This window comes from Gopherus evgoodei, unplaced genomic scaffold (genome assembly GCF_007399415.2).
Source record: "Gopherus evgoodei ecotype Sinaloan lineage unplaced genomic scaffold, rGopEvg1_v1.p scaffold_46_arrow_ctg1, whole genome shotgun sequence".
In the NCBI taxonomy this organism is placed as follows: Eukaryota; Metazoa; Chordata; order Testudines; family Testudinidae; genus Gopherus; species Gopherus evgoodei.
In genome coordinates, this window is record NW_022060067.1 from 1,346,815 (window position 1) to 1,370,339 (window position 23,525).

Below are 23,525 nucleotides of genomic sequence, written 5' to 3' on the forward strand. Positions count from 1 at the left end.
ACTTTGGAATAGCGCACACGTAGCAGTAGGTAAGAAATGAGGAAAGGTGTGATTAAGCTCTCTAGGGTCATTAGGGGGCAGAGGAATGGAAAGATGTAGTGGTGTTGCCCAGGGGATAGCAGCCACAGTGGAAGGGCAAGAAAGAAGATGTTATGTTGTCAAATTACCACCTGAGGAAAGTGGAAAGGAAGGTGAAGTTGCATAATGGTTTATTAATTGTGAGGAATGGGCCCTGAAGAGAAAACGACCTCTGCAGTATGTAATTAACTATAGATACTGGCAGATGTTGGGAAGTGAGAAATGGGCTGTTATACTAAATAATGGCCAGCAGATGACATGAGTCAAGAACTGGAAAGAGGCAGCTATGATAGCAAGAAGAATCCACTAGAGGACAGCAAAGAAACATGCTGGGAAATTAACATTAGATGGCAACAGAGGAGAGGAACTGAGAGGGGGTGTCAGAAACATTGAGTAGTGACCAAAAGATTTTAGTAGCCAATACAATAATGGGAAAGTTATACTAGAAAAAGGGCCAGTAGGTGGCAGCATATATTGAATATTAGTAACGGGGTAGGGCAAGTACATTATAACAGGCCATCAATAGAAAGGTTGAAGTGGGACCGTACCAAAAACCATGAAGACCAAATACAAATATGAAAGAGGATTTACACTTTGTAAATCCAACAGGAAGCTCATTTTCCAAAGGTAGATCTGTCATAAACAGATAGTTAAGGGTTAATGTCTCTTTTACCTGTAAAGGGTTAACAAACAGGGAACCAAAAACACAAGATACTTTCAAATCTCGGTGGAGGGAAGCCTTTGTTTGTGGGTTTTGGGTTTTGCTTTGTTCTCGCTGGGTCCTGAAAGGGACTAAACGTGCAACCAAGTTTCTTGCCAATCTCCCTGCTACAGTCTCTTATATATTCAGAACAGTGAGTATTAAGTAGAAAGGCGGTTATAGTCTTTTGATTGTTTTCTGTATTTGCAAATGTGTAGTTTGCTGGAAGTATTTTAAATTGTATTTTGCTAGGAGGAGGCTTCTTTCTAGTGTTTATAAGCTGAAAGACCCTGTAACTTTTACCATCTAAATTACCGAGACAACTTTTACTTTTTTTTCTTTCTTTTATTAAAAGTTTTGCTTTTTAATACCTGTTTGATTTTTCCCCTTGCTGAGGCTCAAGGGAATTGAGTCTGTACTTAACCCGGAAAGAGAAGGGAGAGGAGAAGGGTGGAATCCCTTTGTTTTAGATTCACGGAGCTTGAATCTGTCTATCTCTCCAGAATAGCCCAGGGAGGAGAAGCCTGAGAAGGAGAGAGAAGCGGGAGAAACAAACCTGATTTCTCTGTGTTGTGATTCAAGGAGTTTGAATCACACATTGATCTTCCAGGGTAACCCAGGGAGGGGAAGCCTGGGAGAGGCAACGGTGAGGGAAAGGGTTTACTTTCCTTGTGTTAAGATCCAGAGGGACTGGGTCTTGGGGGTTCCCGGGCAAGGTTTTGGGGGGACCAGAGTGTACCAGGCACTGGAATTCCTGGTTGGTGGCGGCGCTACAAAATCTAAGCTGGTAATTAAGCTTAAAGGAATTCATGCTGGTACCCCATTTTTTGGACTCTAAGGTTCAGATTGGGGAAATATACCATGACAAGATCAAATGCACCTGCTCACCCCTTCAGGTAACTCCAGGTCTCTTCACTGAAAAAACACAGTTTTTGAAGAAAGAGGAGAGACAAGAACCTCAGCTGACAAACTTGAATCCTGGCAGACAAAGCCTGAGAAATAAGAGCTCATCTCTTCACGTTTGGGCTGTGCTGTGGTTACAGGTGAGCACCATCTGCCTGACTGCATTTCTGTACCTCCATGAATGTGCTTTGTGAATATGAGAGGGACAAGGTGGGTGAGCTAATATCTTATATTGCACTAACTCCTGTTGGTGAATAACAGAAGCTTTTGAAAAAAGACCAGGAGTACTTGTAGCAACTTAGAGACTAACACATTTATTTGAGCATAAGCTTTTCTGGGCTACAGCCCACTTCATGAGATGCATAGAACGGAACATACAGTAAGACAATTTCAGACAGTTGACAAGAAGGTGTGAGGATACTTATTATGGGGAAAGAGATTCAATTTGTGTAATGACCCAGCCACTCCCAGTCTGTACTCAAGCCAAGTTAATGGTATCTAGGTTTCAAATTAATTCCATGTCAGCAGTTTCTTACTGGAGTCTGTTTTTGAAGCTTTTCTGTTGCAAAATGGCCACCTTTAAGTCTGTTACTAAGTGACCAGAGAGGTTGAAGTGTTCTCTTTCTGGTTTTTGAATGTTATGATTCCTGATGTCAGATTTGTGTCCGTTTATTCTTTTGTGTAGAAACTGTCTGGTTTGGTCAATGCACATGACAGAGGGGCATTGCTGGTACATGATGGCACATATCACACTGGCATATGTGTGAGTGAACGAACGCTTGATGGTGTGGCTGATGTGATTAGGTACTATGATGGTGTCACTTGAATAGATATGTGGAAAGATGATCCCTCACTCTCACCCTCACTCTCACTGATTTTGTGACGTTGTTACGTTGAGCATCCCCAAAACTGACTGCAACAAGCACCTGTTCCGAGGGGGCTAGTTCTCAGCGCAGGATGCCTAGCCAGTCCTATGTGCCTTAGACAGCTCTGCTGCACTCAGGGCCCTCTCCTTGGGGCGCGAGGCAACCTATGGTGAGATGAAGTGACTACCACCTACCAATGGGCAGAACTCCTGTGATGCCCAAATGGCAGGGCTCGCTCAGTCTCTGGGAGCATGTCAGGGCTTGGCCAGAGGCAGGGGAGGTGGACACCGGTGAGAACAGAAGGACTCCAGCACTGCGGGAAGGATTTTCCAAGGTCCCTAATGGAGTTATGCACCCAAATATCTGTGAAATGAGAGTTGGGCATTTAACATCCTTAGATGCCTCTGAGAATCTCAGCTTGAAGAGCCGCTGGGATTCTATTTCAGTAGGTTCAATCTATGCATTTCCATTGGAAACAGAAATTCCCTCTATTGATGGGACACCCCTGCTGAACCTTTGAGTGCTGCTGCTGTTGTTGTAGGTGCTGTTGTAACCACTAATGTTGCAAACATGCTGTTTTACGATTTGGTTCTCAGTGGCTCTAATTTGGAGCAGTGCACACCTAGAGTAGGTAAGAAATTAGAAGAGATGAGATTATGCTCCCTAGGGTCACTAGAGGGCAGAGGAATGAGAAAGTTGCAGCCCTTCTGACCAATAGGCAACCAATAGCAGCCAAAGCGGAAGGGCAAGACAGGAGAAAATATGTTGCCAAATGACCACCCAAGGGAAGAGAAAAGGAAGGTGAAGCAGTTTAATGCTCTGTAAGTGGTGAGAAAAGGACCAAGAAGAGATAAGGACCTCTATGTGTGTAATGAACTATGGATAGTAGCAGATGTTGCAGAGTCAGAAGTGAGCAGTTTTCTAAATAATGGCCAGCAGGTGACATGGGTCAAGAACTGGAAAGAGGCAGGGATAGAATAATCCATTAATCCACTAATAATCCAGACTGTCTGTCACGTTATTGATTTGAACTGGGACCATATAGAACATAGTTGCAACCAAGGTCCTGTAGTGGCACCAAATCTTGTATAAAGGGGGTCAAATGAGGTGTCTAAGACCAGGTTATGGTTTGCTGGTTATGATTATGCTGTCTTTATGCCTGTATCAATTTTGTAGTTGAAGTTATGAATATTGGCTCTATACTGTCTGTATTTCAAACTTATGCTATGCTTCTGGGAGACATCCCAGACAAGTTGATGTTAGCTCTGCCTAGCCTACTTGATGGCCCAATAAGGACCATCAGGTATACAATTGATCCATTGAGAGAAGGCATTGTAACTCAGCAAAGTATGCAGGAACTTGCCCATGTGACTCCAGGCTCCATTTTGCTGTAATTTTCCACAGTAAGAACAAGGAGGTGCTCTTACACCTGGTAAAGACTATATAAGGCTGATGCCTTACCTCCATCTGGTCTTCAATCCTGCTTCTTACCTCTGGAGGGACTTTGCTACAAACAGAAGCTCTGAACAAATGACTGAGTGACCCATCCTAGCTGGGGATGTATTCCAGAGACTTGATCTTGTCTAGCTGGTTTGGTTTGCCTTACAGGTGGAAAAACCCCAGCCTTGGGCTGTAACTGCCCTGCTTTGAGCAATTTGTCCTGAACTGGCACTCTCAGTTGGGTCCCACCAGAACCAGCGTCGTTACACTGTCATGCTGGGAAATGACCACTAGATGGCAGCAGAGTAGAGGGAACGGGAGGGGGTGTCAGAAATATTGACTAGTGCCGACAGATTTCAGAAACAAACACAATAATGGGAAAGTTACACTGTTAAATGTCAGGGGGGATAGCCGTGTTAGTCTGTTTCCACAAAACCAACAAGGAGTCTGGCAGCACCTTAAAACTAACAGGTTTATTTGGACATAAGCTTTTGTGGGTAAAAAACCACTTCTTCCGATGCATGGAGTGAAATGTATAGATACAAGCATGAATATACTGGCACATGAAGAGAAGGGAGTTACCTTACAAGGGGAGAACCAGTGTTGACAAGGCCAATTCAATCAGGATGGATGTGATCCACTCCCAGTAATTGATGAGAAGGTGTCAATACCCAGAGAGGGAAAATTGCTTTTGTTGTGAGCCAGCCACCCCCAGTCCCTGATCAAGACCAAATTAATGGTGTTAAGTTTGCAAATGATTCGTAGATCTGCAATTCCTCTTTGAAGTCTTTCTTTGAAGTTTTTTTTGTTGTAGGATAGCTACTTTTAAATCTCTTATTGAATATCCAGGGAGTTTGAATTGTTCTCCTACTGGTTTTTGTATGTTACCATTCCTGATGTCTGATCTGTATCCATTTATTCTTTTACGTAGAGACTGAGCTGTTTGGCCAATGTACATGGCAGAGGGGCATTGCTGGCACGTAATGGCATATATCACATTGGGAGATGTGCAGGTGAATGAGCCCCTGATGGTGTGACTCATCATGTGATTGGGTCCTAAAATGATGTCACTAGAGTAGATATGGAGACAGAATAGGCAACGAGGTTTGCTACAGGGATTGGTTCCTGGGTTGGTGTTTTTGTGGTGTGGTGTGTAGTTGCTAGTGAGTATTTGCTTCAGGTTGGGGGGCTGTCTGTGAACAAGGACTGGCCTGTCTCCCAAGGTCTGTGAGAGTGAGGGATCGGGTTTCCAGGATAGATTGTAGATGGTTGATGATGTGCTGGAGAGGTTTTAGTTGGGGGCTACACGTGATGGCCAGTGGTGTTCTCTTACTTTCTTTGTTGGGCCTGTCTTGTAGTAGATGACTTCTGGGTACCTATCTCTGGCAATTTGTTTCCTCACTTCCCCAGGTGGGTATTGTAGTTTTAAGATCTTGTAAGTGTTTGTCTCTGTCTGAGGGATTGGCGCAAATTCGGTTGTAACTTAGGCTTGGCTGTAGACAATGGATCATGTGATGTGTCCTGGATGGAAGCTGAAGGCGTGTAGGTAAGTATAGCAGTAAGCAGGTTTCCAGTATAGGATGGTGTTTATGTGACTATCACTTATATGTACAGTAGTGTCCAGGAAGTGGATCTCTTGTGTGGACTGGTCCAGGCTAAGGCTGATGGTAGGGTGGAAATTGTTGAAATCCAGGTGGAATTCTTCAAGGGCCTCCTTCCTGTGGGTCCATATGATGAAGACGTCATCAATGTAGCGCAAGTAGAGGAGCGGCACTAAGAGATGAAAGCTGAGGAAACGTTGATCTAAGTCAGCCATAAAAATGTTGTCATACTGTAGGGCCATGTGGCTACCCATAGCAGTGCCGCTGACTCGAAGGTATAAGTTGTCCCCAAATCTGAAATGGTTGTGGGTGAGGACAAAGTTATGAAGCTCAGCCACCAGGTGTGCCATGGGCACATCAGGGATACTGTTCCTAACAGCTCGTAGTCCATCCTTGTATTGAATATTGGTATGAAGAGCTTCTACATCCATGGTGGGCGGGATGTTGTGTTCAGGAAGATCACCAGTGCACTGTAGTTTTCTCAGGAAGTTGGTGGTGTCTCGGAGATAGCTGGGAGTGCTGGTAGCGTAGGGTCTGAGGAAAGAGTCCAAATAATCCTGCTGTAAGAGTACCAATGCCTGAGATGATGGGGCGTCCAGGGTTTCCAGGTTTGTGAACCTTGGGTAGCAGATAGAATACACCTGGTCGGGGATTCAGGGGTGTGTCTGTGTAGATTTGTTCCTGTGCTGTACTAGGAAGTTTATTGAGCAGATGGTGTCGTTTCTTTGATACTCCTCATTGGGATTGGAACATAGTGACCTGTAGAATGTGGTGTTGGAGAGTTGCCTGGCAGCCTCCTGTTCATAATCCGACCTGATCATGATGACTACAGCACCTCCTTTGTCAGCCCCTTTGATTATAATGTCAGAGTTCTTTCTGAGGCTGTGGATGGCCTTGCATTCTGTACAGCTGAGGTTATGAGGTTAATGATGCTGTTTGTTCAAAATTTCAGCCTGTGCATGTCTGTGGAAGCACTCTATGTAGACTCATAGACTCCTAGATGTTAAGGTCAAAAGGGACCATTATGATCATCTAGTCTGACATCCTGCACGATGCAGGCCACAGAATCTCATCCACTCACTCCTGTAACAAACCCCTAAGCTATGTCTGAGTTATTGAAGTCCTCAAATTGTGGTTTGAAGACCTCAAGCTGCAGAGAATCCTCCAGCAAGTGACCCGTGCCCCATGCTGCAGAGGAAGGCAAAAAACCTCTAGGGCCTCTGCCAATCTGCCCTGGAGGAAAATTCCTTCCCAACCCCTAATATGGCAATGAGTTAAACCCTGAACATGTGGGCAAGACTCACCAGCCAGCACCAAGGAAAGAATTCTCTGTAATAACTCAGATCCCATCCCATGCAACATCCCATCACAGACCACTAGGCATACTTACCTGTTGATAATCAAAGATCAATTGCCAAATTAATTGCCAAAATTAGGCTATCCCATCATACCATCCCCTCCATAAACTTATCAAGTTTAGCCTTAAAGCCAGATATGTTTTTTTCCCCTACTACTCCCTTTGGAAGGCTGTTCCAGCACTTCACTCCTCTAATGTTTAGAAACCTTCATCTAATTTCAAATCTAAACTTCCTAGTGTGCTGTTTATATCCATTTGTTCTTGTTTCCACATTGGTACTAAGCTTAAATAATTCTTCTCCCTCCCTAATGTTTATCTCTCTGATATATTTATAAAGAACAATCATATACCCCCTCAACCTTCTTTTGGTTAGGCTAAACAAGCCAAATTATTTGAGTCTCCATTCATAAAACAGGTTTTCCATTCCTCGGATCATCCTAGTAGCCCTTCCCTGTATCTATTCCAGTTTGAATTCATCCTTCTTATTCCAGATGAGGTCTCACCAGTGCCTTTAATAACGGTACTAATACCTCCTTATCTTTGCTGGAAATACCTGTGCTGAGGCATCCTAAAACCGCATTAGCTTTTTTAATGTCTATATCATATTGGTGGCTCATAGTGATCCTGTGATCTACCAATACTCCGAGGTCCTCCTCCTCCTCTGTTACTTCCAATTGATGTGTCCCCAGTTTATAACTAAAATTCTTGTTATTAATCCCTAAGCATGACCTTGCACTTTTTGCTATTAAATTTAATCGTATTACTATTACTTCAGTTTACAAGGTCATCCAGATCTTCCTGTATGATATCCCGGTCCTTCTCCGTGTTAGCAATACCCCCCAGCTTTGTGTCATCCACAAACTTTATTAGCACATTCCTGCTCTTTGTGCCAAGGTCAGTAATAAAAAGGTTAAATAAGATTGGTCCCAAAACTGATCCTTGAGGAACTCCACTAGTAACCTCCTTCCAGCCTGATAGTTCACCCTTCAGTACGACCTGTTGGAGTCTCCCCTTTAACCAGTTCCTTATCCACCTTTCAATTTTCATATTGATCCCCATCTTTTCCAATTTGACTAAAAATTCCCCATGTGTAACCGTGTCAAATGCCTTACTGAAATCGAGGTAAATTGGATCCACTGAGTTTCCTTTGTCTAAATAATCTGTCACCTTCTCAAAGAAGGAGATCAGGTTGGTTTGGCACGATCTACCTTTAGTAAAACCATGTTGTATTGTGTCCCAATTACCATTGACCTCAATGTCCTTAACTACTTTCTCCTTCAATTTTATTTCCAAGGTCTTATATACTACAGATGTCAAACTAACAGGCCTATAGTTACTCAGATCACCTTTTTTCCCTTTCTTAAAAATAGGAACTATGTTAGCAATTCTCCAGTCGTACGGTACAACCCCTGAGTTTACTGATTCATTAAAAATTCTTGCTAGTGGGTTTGCAATTTCATGCACCAGTTCCTTTATTATTCTTGGATGAAGATTATCTGGGCCCTCCAATTTTGTCCCATTAAGCTGTTCAAGTTTGGCTTCTACCTCAGATGTGGTAATATCCACCTCCATATCCTCATTCCCATTTGTCATCCTACCGTTATTCCTAAGCTCCCTAAGCTCCTCATTAGCCTCATTAAAGACTGAGGCAAAGTATTTGTTTAGATACTGGGCTATGCCTAGATTATCCTTAACTTCCATTCCATCCTCAGTGTTTAGCAGTCCCACTTCTTCTTTCTTTGTTTTCTAGCCAGGTTACAGTTCTCTATACACAGACTGAATTCCCTTCCCAGCCTAGGACCAACCTCCCCAGTTCAAAGTCTTTGTCTTTGCAGAATTCTTATTGCCTCCAGAATAGGTGGGGGAGGAGAGAGGTGGTCTCATGAGGCCACTGTCCCTTATTTTATACTCTCAATTCATGTCCCTGGAAAAATGCTGGCCCAGACATGTCCTGCTGAGCCTTGCTGAGTCATAGAGTTCAGCAATTCCCATTGTGTGGTGCTTGCACAACTGTCTTACAGAATTGTGAATTTCTTGTATACAATTCCCCTGCTGCTCAATGGTTGGTGATATTGGTTTAACACCCGCTTGGGTGTGGGTCACCTCCTATGTTGTCACTGGAGAACTAACAGTGTCTGACACCCAGGCTCTTAATATATTTCAATAACAACCATATAACAAAATTTGATAATGATGTATATACAATGACTATATGCATAATTTAACAGAAGAATGAGTTTCAACAGATCATGACCTTACATATGATACGTTACAAGACATTTTTTATGAAATAGCACAACTATATACAAAAGATGAATATGGGAGTTACAGGGGGCTACTGTGAGGTACAGTGCATCACAGGCTCATTGCTTCAATCACCCAGGCAGCTTTCAAAAGCTCAGGCCATTTTATTGTGTCAGAATCTCTGCATGTTTTTTGTGAAAGCCACATTTACTGACTGTTTTGCTTAAGGCTTCCTTGACCTCTCTGTTTCTCAGGCTGTAGATGAGGGGATTTACCAGGGGAGTTAGGACCGTGAAGCAAAGAGAGAGCACTTTCTTCAGATCTCTGAGTGTATCGTGTTTCGGTAGCATGTAGAAAATCATCATAGTTCCATAGAATATTGTCACCACAGTGAGGTGAGAGGAGCAGGTGGAAAAGGCCTTTTGTCTCCCAGTGGTGGAAGGGATTCCCAGGATGTTCGCAAGGATAAACACGTAGGACGTCAGGGTTAGTAGGAATGGAGGTAAGGTGAATACACAGGCTAGTATGAAATCCATCAATATGCTCAGGTGTGTGTCACTGCAGGACAGTTCCATCAGTGGGATGGGATCACAATAGAAATGGTCAATTTCATTTAGGCCACAGAATGTTAACTGTGATAGGAATAAGACAAAGATTGTAATAGCCAAACAAGCATTTAACCATGACCCAGCAGCCAACTGGAGGCAAAACCTACTATTCATAACAGTTGAATAGTGCAGGGGTTTACATATCGCTAAATACCTATCATAAGACATCGCTGCTAGGAGATAGCATTCTGTACCTACCAGAGCAGAAAAGAAATACAGTTGTGAGAAACAGCCATTGAATGAGATGGTTTTGTCCCCAGTCGGGAGACTGACCAGCACCCTGGGCAGGATGGTGGAAGTGTAGCAGGTCTCCAAGCAGGACAAGTTCCCCAGGAAGAAATACATAGGGGTGTGAAGGTGGTGATCAGCCACAATTAGTGCAGTGATGAGCATGTTCCCGGCCACGGTTGCCATGTAGATCACTAGGAACATCAGGAAGAGAAGAATTTGCAGGTCAGGGAGATCCCCAAATCCCAGGAGGATAAATTCTGTGACAGCTGTTTCGTTTCTCTGGTTTCTGTCTGCCATGGCTTGAGTCTAGGAAGAAGAGAGCAAACTGTACATCTGAATTAGAAGAACATAGAGCTGAAAGGTAATCAATCTTTTGAATTAATTCCACAAATATTCAGAAACTCTCCACCTTCTCCTGGCTACCAGCTGAAATTTTAAGGCTAAATGTTGACTTCAGTCAAAGTGTAAGGAGTCTCAGTTCGAGAACAGTTCTTTTGTATCCAGCAGAACACCCTCTCCCATATCAGAGCAATGACTAACGCAACAGTCCATTTCTCTGGTAGCCGAATATTGATACGACAGGTCAGATTCTTTCTTTATCTACTATTGTATCCCATATGGTGACATAGTGAAGCTTAACAATGATGCTTAAAAGCTGCTTTTCACTTCTGGCAATTGCCAGAATCATGCCATGACTTAGGAGTCAAAATCAATAAATACATCAACTAAGATGTTGAACTGAGATTTCCAGTGCAGCCTATTTTCCTTAGGCATCGATCTTGTGTTAGAATTAATGGAAATTAATCTAACAATGCTTCCTGGTATATTCAGCATTTCAGTGTCCTTTAAGAGAAGGAATAATTCCCGCCCCTCCTCACAAGAGATCACTTTATGCCATAAATTTACGAAGTGGAGTAAATTCTCCGCTCGTCCCTGTGGTGGTGGTGGTGACCTGGTGAGGGACTGGCAATGCTTTTTCTGTTTCCCGATGTTCCCTATGTAGCAATAAATAAATACAGCTCTTTGGAAGGTGGATGTTAGGAAAGGACAAAAACCAATCTGATGTTAAACCCTAACTGGAGAGTGACTCTCCCCACACAGTAATGATTGTGGGATGATAGCACAAGAATAAGAAAGGCACTAGGGGGAAGACCCTGTCCCTGAACTCAGAGTCTAGAGAACAATCTGGTATGTGTCATCTGGGCTAGTAAGACTCTACCAGCATTCGCCACCCCTTTAGGTCACACTATGAGCCAGATTCTCAGCTGATGTAAATCAAGGTGGCTCCATTTGTGTCATCAGGGCAGATCCCCAACTGAGGAAGTGTCACAAGACATGGATCTCACGCTCCTTCTCTGTGAAATGGTGCTATGAATCCTGACTGGCACTGCTATGGGAAGGTGAGGATAAAACTACTTATATTAATGGGAAGAAGAGCTCTGTGTAGCTGAAATGCTTCTCTTGTTCACCAACAGAAGCTGGTGTAATATTACCTTGCCTGCCTCGTCCCTCTAATATTCACAAAGCACATTCATGCCTCTCTTTGGTGGTAGTATAGAAATACAATCAGAAAGATGGTGCTCACCTGTAACCACAGCGCAGCCCAAGCGTGAAGTGATGAGTTCCTACATCTCAGGTATGAGCAGGTACATTTGATCTATCTTTGGATACTGAGCTTCCTCTTTGATTTAAAAAGTGTAAATGCAGCCTCATATTCATATTCAGTCTTCACACTTTTTTATAAGGTCCCGCTTCAACCTTTCTCCCACTTGGTTCACTTAGTGTCTCCAAAGTTTTGTAGCTAACAATGCCCAATGGGACTTGTACAGTGTGCCTTATATAATTGCATCTTTTTCAAAGTCTAATAATCCATTATGGAAAATCTTTGAGATTGTGATTAAACAGCATCTTACATTTTTGGGAGATACCTGTCCAAGATGATGGCCTCTTACAATGCACCTGCACCACCCCATTATTAATATTAAATTTATGCTCCCATCTAGTGGACATTTCTGAAAAGAGCTGCCCATATATCACCCTTACAACATGCTGCCACCGAATAGCCATTTAATTTTCTGCCTCACCCCCTCCACACACATGGTAGAGATCTGCAGTGACCTGGAAGCCTACTTTCATCATCTCCGACTCCAGGAATAGTTTCAACACACCACTGAACAGCACGCTGACCCACAGGAACACTCATACCAACACTACAAGAAGAAGAATTCTGCGTGGACTGCTCCTGATGGTCAAAATGACAAACCGGATTTCTGCTTCAACCAAATAGTTGAAGAACCAATAAGAGAGGATGCCATTTTAGATTTGGTTTTGGTGAGTAGTGAGCATCTCATAGAAGGAATGGTTGTTAGGGACAACCTTGGTTCGAGTGATCATGAGCTAATTCAGTTCAAACTAGATGGAACGATAAACAAAAATAGATCTGGGACTAGGATAATCCAGGTATGGCCCATATCTAAACAAATACTTTGCCTCAGTCTTTAATGAGGCTAATGAGGAGCTTAGGGATAATGGTAGGATGACAAATGGGAATGAGGATATGGAGGTAGATATTACCACATCTGAGGTAGATGCCAAACTTGAAAAGCTTAATGGGACAAAATTGGAGGACCCAGATCATCTTCATCGGAGAATATTAAAGGATCTGGCACATGAAATTGCAAGCCCATTAGCAAGAATTTTTAATGAATCAGTAAACTCAGGGGTTGTACCGTACCTGGTCCCAGTGACTTATTACTGTTAAGTTTATCAATTAATTCCAAAACCTCATCTAGTGACACCTCAATCTATGATAATTCCTCAGATTTGTCACCCACAAAAGCCAGCTCAGCTTTGGGAATCTCCCTAACATCCTCAGCCATGAAGACTGAAGCAAAGAATTCATTGGGTTTCTCCACAATGATTTTATCGTCTTTAAGTGCTCCTTTTGTATCTTGATCATCCAGGGGCCCCACTGGTTGTTTAGCAGGCTTCCTGCTTCTGATGACTTAAAAAACATTTTATTATTACTATTTGAATTTATGGCTCAAATGATGATGCTTTGAAGTTTAATAATAACTGTGACATGCCCACAGGTTAGTTACCTTAGAACAACCCCGGTGCAGTGACTCAGTATTTAGTGCTGCTTTTCACACCTCAGATATTTCAATTAGGATATGAGTTCAAATGCATTGTCCGGCTCCATCTCTCTTGAGTCAGTAAGACCAAGGATTGTGGAGACTAATTAGCCGGCTTCCAAATGTCCAGCTTCCATTCTGTAACCAGGAAGGGGCACAAAAAGTGCCGACTATAAAAGGACAAATTTATGGAAAACCCTTTTCAAACTATCATCTCTACAATCTCTCTGGCACTTTTGCAGGTACAGTTTTGAGAACTCCTCAGTGCCACTTGGGATGAACATTGGCCAAATCAAAGAGATCAGAAAACCTAAGAAGTTTACTTTAAAACAGGATTGCCCCCCAAAAAGAGGGCACCGTGCATCACTTCAGTAGCCTCAGGACTGAGAAGACTGGACATTTCCTTTCCCATTTCAAACTATTTAATTTCTATTCCTTTGGAAGAGGCAGGAAACTCTCAGAAATGAGAATCCAACACACAGACTGGTCAGGCAACCCATACGGCACATAGTAGGAATGACAATGGATCTACAGAGAAGTTATTGCAATTATCATTAGGACACAGAGCAGAGGGCTGTTGCATCAAAAATATGTAAACACATCATGCAACAGCATTAGAAAGAAGTAGAGCAACATTCGTTAGAGAAGTCATACAGAGAAGTACCCTGCCTTACCCAGTTCCCACTTGCTGGTAATGACCCAGCTTTCACACTCAGTGTCCTAGGCTGAAAGTATTGTGTGGGGGAAAGGTCCTTGAACACTAGTCCTCCTCCTGGTGTACAGTCTGAGATCCCTAAAAGAGGGGAGACCCTGCTTGTTGTCTTTGGTCACCTCTATTCCAGGATTTGTCTACATAGTGTAAACAAACGAGTTACACTACGAGGCCACATCACTGGATTCTCCTCCAGTGGGAAACTCTGACGGTCTAGGTGGTTTCCCAGGGTACAACCTGGAACTGTGAGACCTGCTCTGCCCCCTGTACACACTAACCTGGGGTGTCTGTCACAATGCTCTGCTAGTGACAAGAAGCAAATCCCTCCAGATGCTGTTACCATTCAGTCCAGTAGCAAGTGGAGCCCCACACCCAGCTAGATTGCATGAATGCTCCCATAGACACTCAAGAATCTCACAGAAATAGACACCAACCGAATCCCACCGGATCCCTCAAGCTCCCAGCCTTGTACCTCAGGGATATATCACCTTGGACAGAACAATGCCAATTTATTAATTGATACACCACTTACTTCAAGGGAAAGTAGACATGCACAGTCTTTGCCACCGGAGCAGATTTACCAAACACTTCAGACAAACTCTCTGCGGAGGATAAACATAAAAGATAGATTTTGCGTGATTATAAGTGATAGGCAAAAAGTTCAGATAAGTTACCAAAGGAAATGACAGCAAAATACATTCTAAGCTCATCTTAACACTCTCAGGACCCTTATAACTTAGATGCTTCTCACCACAGGCCGGCTGCTTGCCCTTACGCCAGGCTCTTCCCTTTGATCAGCGCATTAATCACTTTATGGTGGTGTGTATAGATGGAGGTGGAAAAATAATATATGGAGATATACTTTTCTCATAGAACTGGAAGGGACCCTGAAAGGTAATTGAGTCCAGCCCCCTGCCTTCACTAGCAGGATCAAGTGCTCATTTTGCCCCAAATCCCTAATTGGCCCCCTCAAGGATTGACCTCACAACCCTGGGTTTAGCAGGCCAATGCTCAAACCACTGAGAGAGAGAGCATGGCAAATGTGTCCCTTTTATAAGGTTCTTTCTCCCTCTTGGTTCCCCCCCACCTTCAGAGTCAGGTAGTCTTAGGCTGGGCTGGGTTTGTCCCCTACTCAACCTGATAAGGTGTGAACTGCCCTTCTGCTCCCAGAGCATTTTGTCTGGACTCATTTTAAGCACATTTTTAGCCTCATAACTATATACATGAAATTACAGCCAGTACATTACTATAACAATGATGATCAGTCCCTCATGAGCCTTCCAAAGACACCCAACATGACGAACTTTGCATTGGATGCTACACAATCATATTATAAGGTTGAACATGAGGGTTCTGGATGTTCCCCCGAGGTGTTACAGAAATCAGTTTGTAAGATGCTGAGTTCTGCTACTGCTCAGCAGAAGGGTGAGAGTATTGTTAAATAAACATTTCTAATTAGCAATTATAAAGTTCCTTAGGAAAAATATTTCCATGGGGCGGGTGGGGGGAGGGGAAAGGGGGAGATTCTTTCATCCAAATCTTTCATTTGCAAGCTATGGATTAAATCTACTTTACATTCAGTTTCCTGTGTGTGTGTTAAACTGTGTGGCTTCAGAACCCAATCTGGCAGGCCTTATCATCTTAGCCATTTTTACTCTTCTATTTGCCCTCAATAGAACAACTGATATGAGAAAAAATGACCTAGTAGAATCAGTCTCTGCACAGGCATGCGCTTCATGGACGCTGCTTTAGATTTCAGCCATGCAGAGCTATGATCTCATACAGCAGAAAGGAAATTCCTCTGGATGGGGGAGGTTGGTTGCATCAGGACAGATGTTTGTACTGTCTGCACAGTAAAAAAAAAAGCACTAACTCCCCAGGCTCAGCCCCATCAGAGGAGGACTCAAGGGAGACGTAGCTTTCCATGGAGAAGGATACAAGTATGAGGACACACCCTTACTTTGTAAATAGAGAAGGAAGAGCATGTTCTAAGACAGATTGTGACAGTTGCTCATCCATTCAAGGAGATGCAGGTCTCTCTACAGAGAAAATCCAGCTTCTGCAGAAAGAGGGGAAGGAAGTACCTCAGCTGAGTATCCTGAGTCCCAGCGGCCAAGCTCTGATAAATAAGAGCTCATTGCTTCAAGCGTGGACTGTGCTGCGGTTACAGGTGAGCAGCATCTTCCTGACTGCATTTCTATACCACCTTCCAAACAGACGCATGAATGTGCTTTGTGAATATTAGAGGGACATGAGGGGTGAGGTAATCATTTCCATTGGATTAATATCTGTTGGTGAATGAGAGAAGGTTTTGAGCTACACAGAGCTGTTCTGCAGGTGAATATTTACTGTTTTAGCTTCTCCTTCCCAGAGCAGTGTCAGTCGGCATTTATAGCACCATATAATAGAGATGGAGCATGAGATCCACGCCTTGTGACGGGCCCTCAGTTGAGGTTCTGCGCCACTGACACAAATGGAGCTACGTTGATTTACATCAGCTGAGGATCTGGCACAGTGTGCCCCAATGGGTTGGGAAGTGGTGACAGAGTCTTACCAGCCCAGATCACACAGGCCAGATTGTTTCTAGACTCCGAGTTCAGGGACAGCATCTGCCCCCCCCCCCAATGCCTTTCTTGTTCCTGTATTATCATCACACACTCATTATGGAATGCAGAGGGTCACTCCCCAGTTAGGGTTTCACATCAGCCTGGTTTTGCCTATGGGGGGCGCTACCCCACTCTCCAAGCAATTGTCTGTGAACAGCCCTGTGTGCTGCGACAAGGGAGATTAAATCCCAAGCGGTGTGTCTGTTAAAGTGGAGGTTTCAAAGGAGCAGCCGTGTTAGTCTGTATCCGCACAAAGAACAGGAGCACTTGTGACCCCTTAGAGACTAACACATTGATCTCAGCATGAGCTGTCGTGGGCTATAGCTCACTTCTTCGGATGCACAGAATGGAACACACAGACAGGAGATGTTTATACATACGGAGAACATGAAAAGGTGGAAGTATGCTTCTCCAGCTCTTCTTTGTCTGTGGAGCAGACAGAAGGTGCCTTTCAGCCTGTGATGGTTGAGGGTACTGCAGTTGTCTCAGAGTTGGTCCTGGATTCAACTAAAGCCCAGGAAGAGAATGGTCCTAAATTTGTTTCTGCTAGGAAGAATGGCACTGTAACTAGATTGTCTCCAGTCAGTGTCCTAGTAAAATCCCAGAGACCAGACAATGCTGGTGCTTGTATTTTGCCTGTTGGTAATGTGGGGCTGGAGAACGGTGTAGCAACTCTGTCTGATCAGAGTGATACCCTAGCTGGGGCGCCAGGAGAGCATAAAGGTGCTTTGATTGTGTTACTAACTGACAGTTTGAAAACTTGACGGAAGAAGAAAAAGATTCCTGAGCTTGTGTGTGGCAAAGGGAAGGAAAATGCTTCTAACCTTTTGACTATGAAATCTAGCAGTTTGCCTGAAAGAGGATTGGGTAGGAATCCTCATGATGAGCCAAAGGTAATTCTGGACGTAAGTGAAGCTCAGGAGTTGGTAGTGGCTCAGCTGAGCAATGCTTCTGTGGAGCAAGGTAAAGATAAAATGGTGCTTAGAAAGATTCCTGACCACAAATATTTTCATGATAGTCTTTGCAAGCAGTTTGCTGCAACTGACGGGTGTGGAAGTGATTTAATCAAGTTTCAGTTCCTAACAGCCAGAAATTTTCTATTGGGAATGGATCCACTGACTTTCCTTTTGAAAGATCCAGTGTAGATCACTTAGAGAAGGTCTCAGATGAAATGAAAAAATGATAGGAAATTTAAATAGCCCTATGACCAAGTGGCTGTGTTTGGCCAGCTTGTTGGGAAGACAATGGTGTTAGAATGGGAGTGTCTCCCTGCTGATTCTGTAAGTGAGCAGTCTGTGCTTCAGAGTCTGAGGACAGATTTGGTTATTGGTGTTTCAGAGCAGAGCCTTTTTATGACAGAATGCTTAAGGATACAGGGGAGAGCAAGCAAACTCTCACGTTCAGATGCTTTGGATTTGTGTGGTATCTCTTCAAGACAGAGTCCAGCCTTGGAATTGGCAGCAGTTAAGGATCTGAAAACTGGTGAACAGGCTCCTGTGTCTGTTAATGCAAATTACCTGGCTGGCAGGGAGAAATAAGACTTGCTAATAGCTAAAAGGACAGGAGTACTTGTGGCACCTTAGAGACTGGGGGTATGTCTACATCTACAATTTTAGCTGTATAGGGCCAGCGCTGCAGAGTGGCCACACTTACAGCAACCAGCGCTGCAAGTGGTGTTAGATGTGGCCACACTGCAGCGCTGTTGGGAGTGGTGCATTGTGGGTGGCTATCCCACAGAGCACCTCGTCCCATATCGGCGCTGTGGCTTGTGGGAAGGGGAAGGAAGTGTGATTGTCTTTCCGCTTCCTGTTCCAACGCCCCATGGTGCTTTGGTACACATTCAGAGCAGTGTGGCAGCATTGTGATTCTACAGCGCTTTTTCTGCTATTTTTTTTATAAATGGATCCTGAGCAGCTGACGACCTTATTGATGAATGTTGCCAGCACATCACGCTTGGCAGTGGAGCTGTTCCTTCAGCTGCAAAATGAGAGCGACAGTGAGAGTGACAGTGAGTCAGACGATGATATTGAATCGCCTCACTGTGAAGACAGTACATTGCTTGTGGCAGTAACAGACGTGCTCAGCTCCGTGGACCGGCGCGTTTGGGCTCGGGAAACCAGCACTCAGTGGTGGGATCAAATCGTCCTGCAATCCTGGGATGATGAGCAGTGGCTGCAGAACTTTCGGATGAGAAAAGCCACTTTCATGGCAATATGTGCTGAGCTCGCCCCTACCCTGCGGGCGCAGGGACACGAGATTTAGAGCTGCCCTGCCTGTGAAGAAGCGGGTAGCTATTGCAATCTTTAAGCTGGCAACTCCAGACTGCTTCAGATCGGTGGCGAACCAGTTTGGAGTGGGAAAGTCTACAGTTGGAATGGTGCTGATGCAAGTTTGCAGGGCCATTAATCGCACCCTGCTAAGAAGAACCATGACTCTTGGGAACGTGCAGGACATTGTAGATGGCTTTGCAGAAATGGGTTTCCCTAACTGTGGAGGGGCAATAGATGGAACTCATATTCCTATTCTGTCACCACCCCACCTGGCATCAGAGTATGTTAATCGCAAGGGGTATTTCTCCATGGTTCTGCAAGCGCTTGTGGATCACTGTGGGCGTTTCACTGACATTTACTCAGGATGGCCTGGAAAGGTGCACGATGCACGCATATTTCGGAACAGTGCCCTGTTCAGGAGGCTGAGGGCCGGGACTTTTTTCCCAGACCGCAAGATCACAGTAGGGGACGTGGAAATGCCCACTATGATCCTTGGAGACCCCGCTTACCCCTTAATGCCATGGCTCATGAAACCATATACAGGGAAGCTTGACAGGAGCAAGGACTGGTTCAACTACAGGCTGAGCCGGTGCAGAATGACTGTGGAGTGTGCTTTTGGCCATTTGAAAGCTCGTTGGCACTGTCTTTATGGGAAGCTAGATTTGATGGAAAGCAGCATCACCGCAGTAATATCCGCGTGCTGCACCCTCCATAATATTTGTGAAGGGAAGGGTGAAAGATTCATTGAGGAATGGACCTCCGAGGTTCGACCCCTGGAGGATGAGTTTGCTCAGCCAGAGAGCAGGGCTAATAGGGAGGCCCAGGAAAGGGCTTCAAGGATTAGGGATGCTTTAAGGGAGCAATTTGATGCTGAGAGCCAACAGTAATGTTTGATGAATTTGATGTGCTTTGCTTTACTTTGCTGTGTAATATTTCCCACTTCCAGCAACAATAAAACGTAGTGAAAGAAATAGAAAGAAAAAACTTTATTCAACAAACAGTACATAACAGGCAAGGGGGTAGGGGTGGTGGACTGTACATTTACAGGTTTTAATATGTCCTATTTTGATCAATATTCCCTGTCTGCTGCACTTCAGCATTACTATGCTGCAGAACAGTGGGGGTGGAGTGAACAGAGTAAGAATTATAGTTATCAGGGCTGGTAGGTGATCTTATAGGTGTTGGGGGCAGCTGGGGATAATATGGAACTGGCTGCTGGAGAAAGCTGTTTTGTGGAAAGACTGGGGAACAAGGAAGAGGTCTTTGGGAAGGCTGTGGGTTACCACGGTACATATTTGTCTGCATGGCTACAAGAGATTCGAAAGACTCAGTTTGGCGAGCCAGGAGGCTTATCATCTGCTTTGTGGTTTTTTTGGCAGACAATTCCTTTCTCCTGCTTTCTGTTTGCCTCCATTCATGTACACTCTTTCTCCAGTCCTGTACACTGCTTCTCCATTCATACGTCTTCTCTCTCCATTCCTCTGTATTCCTACTTTCTCTGTTGTAGTGGCTCATAACAGACTTGATCAATTCCTCTTTTGATTTCCTAGGATTCCGTCTCAAGTTCTGCAACCTACGTGAGGCAGGTGATATGGCTGCAGTAGTCAAGGTCCCTAGAAAACAGAGATAGAACCATGTAATACACAGAGGCATCATTGTTTATTATTACAGTTTGAAGGACTTTTGAGACTTTTGGTGGCATCCTTCTCACATACCTCACATAACACAGACAGGGCAGGCAAGCTAAGTCATGGCGAGAAATGGGGTGAGTGGTTTTGCCCTGATTTCCCCTTGGGAGTGGGAATTGACCACTGGGTCACTGGGGTTTATCAGCAATGGTTACAGGGGGTAGCTGGTGTCCTGAAGAAGGGACAGTAGTGAACAGGAAGGTGGTGAGCTAGCTGCTTGGGGGGGGGGGGTTCTTTGGTCCACGTTCACGCCGTCCTGACGGTGAGGGGTGGTGGTGGAAATGCGGTGCTGGATGCCTGCTTGGATGGGGGTCGGGGAACACCGGAGCACCCCGCTGGACTGGGTGCCTGCTTGGATGGGGGTCGGGGAACAGCAGAGCACAACGCAGGGCTGGGTGCCTGCTTGGATGGGGGTTGGGGAACACCAGAGCACAATGCGGGGAAGGATACCTGCTTGGAGGGGGGTCGGGGAACACCAGAGCACACCGCGGGGCTGGGTGCCTGCTTGGATGGGGGTCGGGGAACAGCAGAGCACAACGCAGGGAAGGATACCTGCTTGGAGGGGGGTCGGGGAACACCAGAGCACACCGCGGGGCTGGGTGCCTGCTTGGATGGGGGTCGGGGAACAGCAGAGCACAACGTGGGGAAGGATACCTGCTTGGAGAGGGGTCGGGGAACACCAGAGCACACCGCGTGGCTGCCTACGTGCTGGGAGGGGGGGTGGGAAACACGGGAGCACACCGCGGAGCTGCCTACGTGCTGGGAAGGGAGTGGGGGGGGAAACAGAGCGCCATGGGCTGGGGAACCACGAATCTGGTGCCCTGCACACAATTACCCCTAAACTCTCAACAGGGTTTCCTACTGCCAGACATATCACTGCTGTGTGTTACCTGGGAAGAGAGGGAGGGTCTTCTACAGGAATGTGGATACCGCCCTGGCCCCTATGCAGCTTGCCTGTGTGCAGCCATGGTCCCCCCACCCCTCGCTGCACAGTGGATCGGACGAGTTAGCCTGACCGGGACAGGGACCACGGTGGCTCTCCCGATCAATTTGAGAAAGCAAATTGCAAACGCTCTTGCAGAAACATTTCAAGAGATTACCGAGGCAGATTACAGAGACGTGATAGATCAAATCAATGGGCTATTCCACGTTTAGGCATGCATGCAGGCAGCCATAACCAAAATCCTCCTCTCCCAAAACATAGAAATCTACTTACCCCGAGCACGATCCTCAGCTTCCTCCTCAACATCAGCTTCCAGCTGCTGCGACTGGCTAGCCTCCTCCGGGCTTGAGAAGAGATCCTGGCTGCCTGTGTACTGGGACTCAGGGGTGTCTCCCTCCACGCCAGTAGCCTCACTGTCTTCGTCCTCTACAACATCCCCCACGGCTCCCTGCTCTGAACTCTCCATCGTGCTCCTAGGATTCGCAGTGGGGTCACACGCAAGTATGGCATCCAGCTCCTTGTAAAAGCGGCAGGTTGTGCGGGGAGCTCCTGAGCGGCGATTTCCCTCACGGGCTTTGCAGTACGCACTCCTCAGCTCTTTAATTTTTACCCTGCACTGCAAGGCGTCCCGTTCATGGCCCCTTCTCATCAAGGACTGCGGTATCTGCCCATACATATCATAATTTCTCCTTCTGGAGCACAGCTGTGTTTGCACAACCTCCTCTCCCCAGACACTAATGAGGTCCTGCAGCTCTGCATTGGTCCATGCTGGGGCTCGTTTGGTGCGTGGAGGCATGGTCGCTGAGTGATTGATAGATTAATTGCACTCCACACCTGGCTGAGCAAACAGGAAGGGGATTTTTAAATGTCCCGGGGCATTTAAAGGAGGGGTCAGGTGAGTACAGGGCAGTGGAGTTTGCTTGATTACCAGAGAGGCATCTTCAGGTATGCTGGGATACCTGCTTATGCCACGGAGGTCAACAAAAACGCTGGTGAGTGTCTACACCTGATAACCAGCGCTGGTGATCCAGCGCTGGATCCTCTACACCCGAGGCTCGACCGGGTGTACGGCCAGCGCTGCAAACAGGGAGTTGCAGCGCTGGTAATGCCCTGCAGGTGTATACACATCCTAAGTTGCAGCGCTGTAACCCCCTCACCAGCTCTGCAACTCTGTAGTGTAGACAAGCCCTAACAAATTTATTTCAGCATAAGCTTTCGTGGGCTACAGTTCACTTCTTTGGATGCATAGAGTGGAACACACAGACAGGAGATATTTATACATACAGAGAACATGAAAAGATGGAAGTAGCCATACCAACAGGAAGAGTCTAATCAATTGAGATGAGCTATCATCATCAGGAGAAAAAATCTTTTGAAGTGATAATTAAGATGACCCATAGAAGGTGTGGGGAGAATTTAACATATGGAAATAGATTCATTTAGTGTAATGACCCAACCATTCCCAGTCTCTGTTTAAGCCTGAGTTAATTGTATCTAATCTGCATATTAATTTGAGCTCAGCAGTCTCTCTTTGGAGTCTGTTTTTGAAGTTTTTTTTGTTGCAAAATTGCCACCTTCAAGTCTGTCACTGAGTGGTTAAAGAGGTTGAAGTGTTCTCCCACTGGTTTTTGAATGTTATAATTCCTGATGTCAGATTTGTGTCCATTTATTCTTTTGCGTAGGGACTGTCCAGTCTGGCCAATGTACATGGCAGAGGGGCATTGCTGGCACATGATGGCATATATCACGTTGGTAGATGTGCAAGTGAACAATCCCCTGATGGTATGGCTGATGTGATTAGGTACTATGATGGTGTCACTTGAATAGATATGTGGACAGAGCTGGCATTGGGCTTTGTTGCAAGGATAGGTTCCTGGGTTAGTGTTTATGTTGTATGGTGTGTGGTTGCTGGTGAGTATTTGCTTCAGATTGGGAGGCTGTCTATAAACAAGGACTGGCCTGTCTCCCAAGATCTGTGAGAGTGAGGGATCATCTTTAAGGATAGGTTGCATATCTTTGATGATGCGCTGGAGATGTTTTAGTTGGGGACTAGCCATCACCTACAGCTCACCAAAGCTTATGCTGAAATAAATTTGTTAGTCTCTAAGGTGCCACAAGTACTCCTGTTCGTTTGCATGGCTGCT

The 23,525-nt window shown here is 45.2% G+C and overlaps 1 protein-coding gene across 1 annotated transcript; it reads right to left on the minus strand.

The window, feature by feature from the left end:
* Positions 1 to 9,353: 9,353 nt before the first annotated feature.
* LOC115642827 (olfactory receptor 2AP1-like) lies at positions 9,354 to 10,325 on the minus strand. The gene has a single exon (XM_030546523.1). It carries the CDS (start codon positions 10,323 to 10,325, stop codon positions 9,354 to 9,356), a length of 972 nt encoding a protein of 323 aa, XP_030402383.1.
* Between the last annotated feature and the right edge of the window lie 13,200 nt (positions 10,326 to 23,525).

Coding starts and splice junctions, on each gene's coding strand:
- LOC115642827 (XM_030546523.1), bottom strand. CDS start 10,325: ATGGCAGACAGAAACCAGAGAAACGAAACAGCTGTCACAGAATTTATC.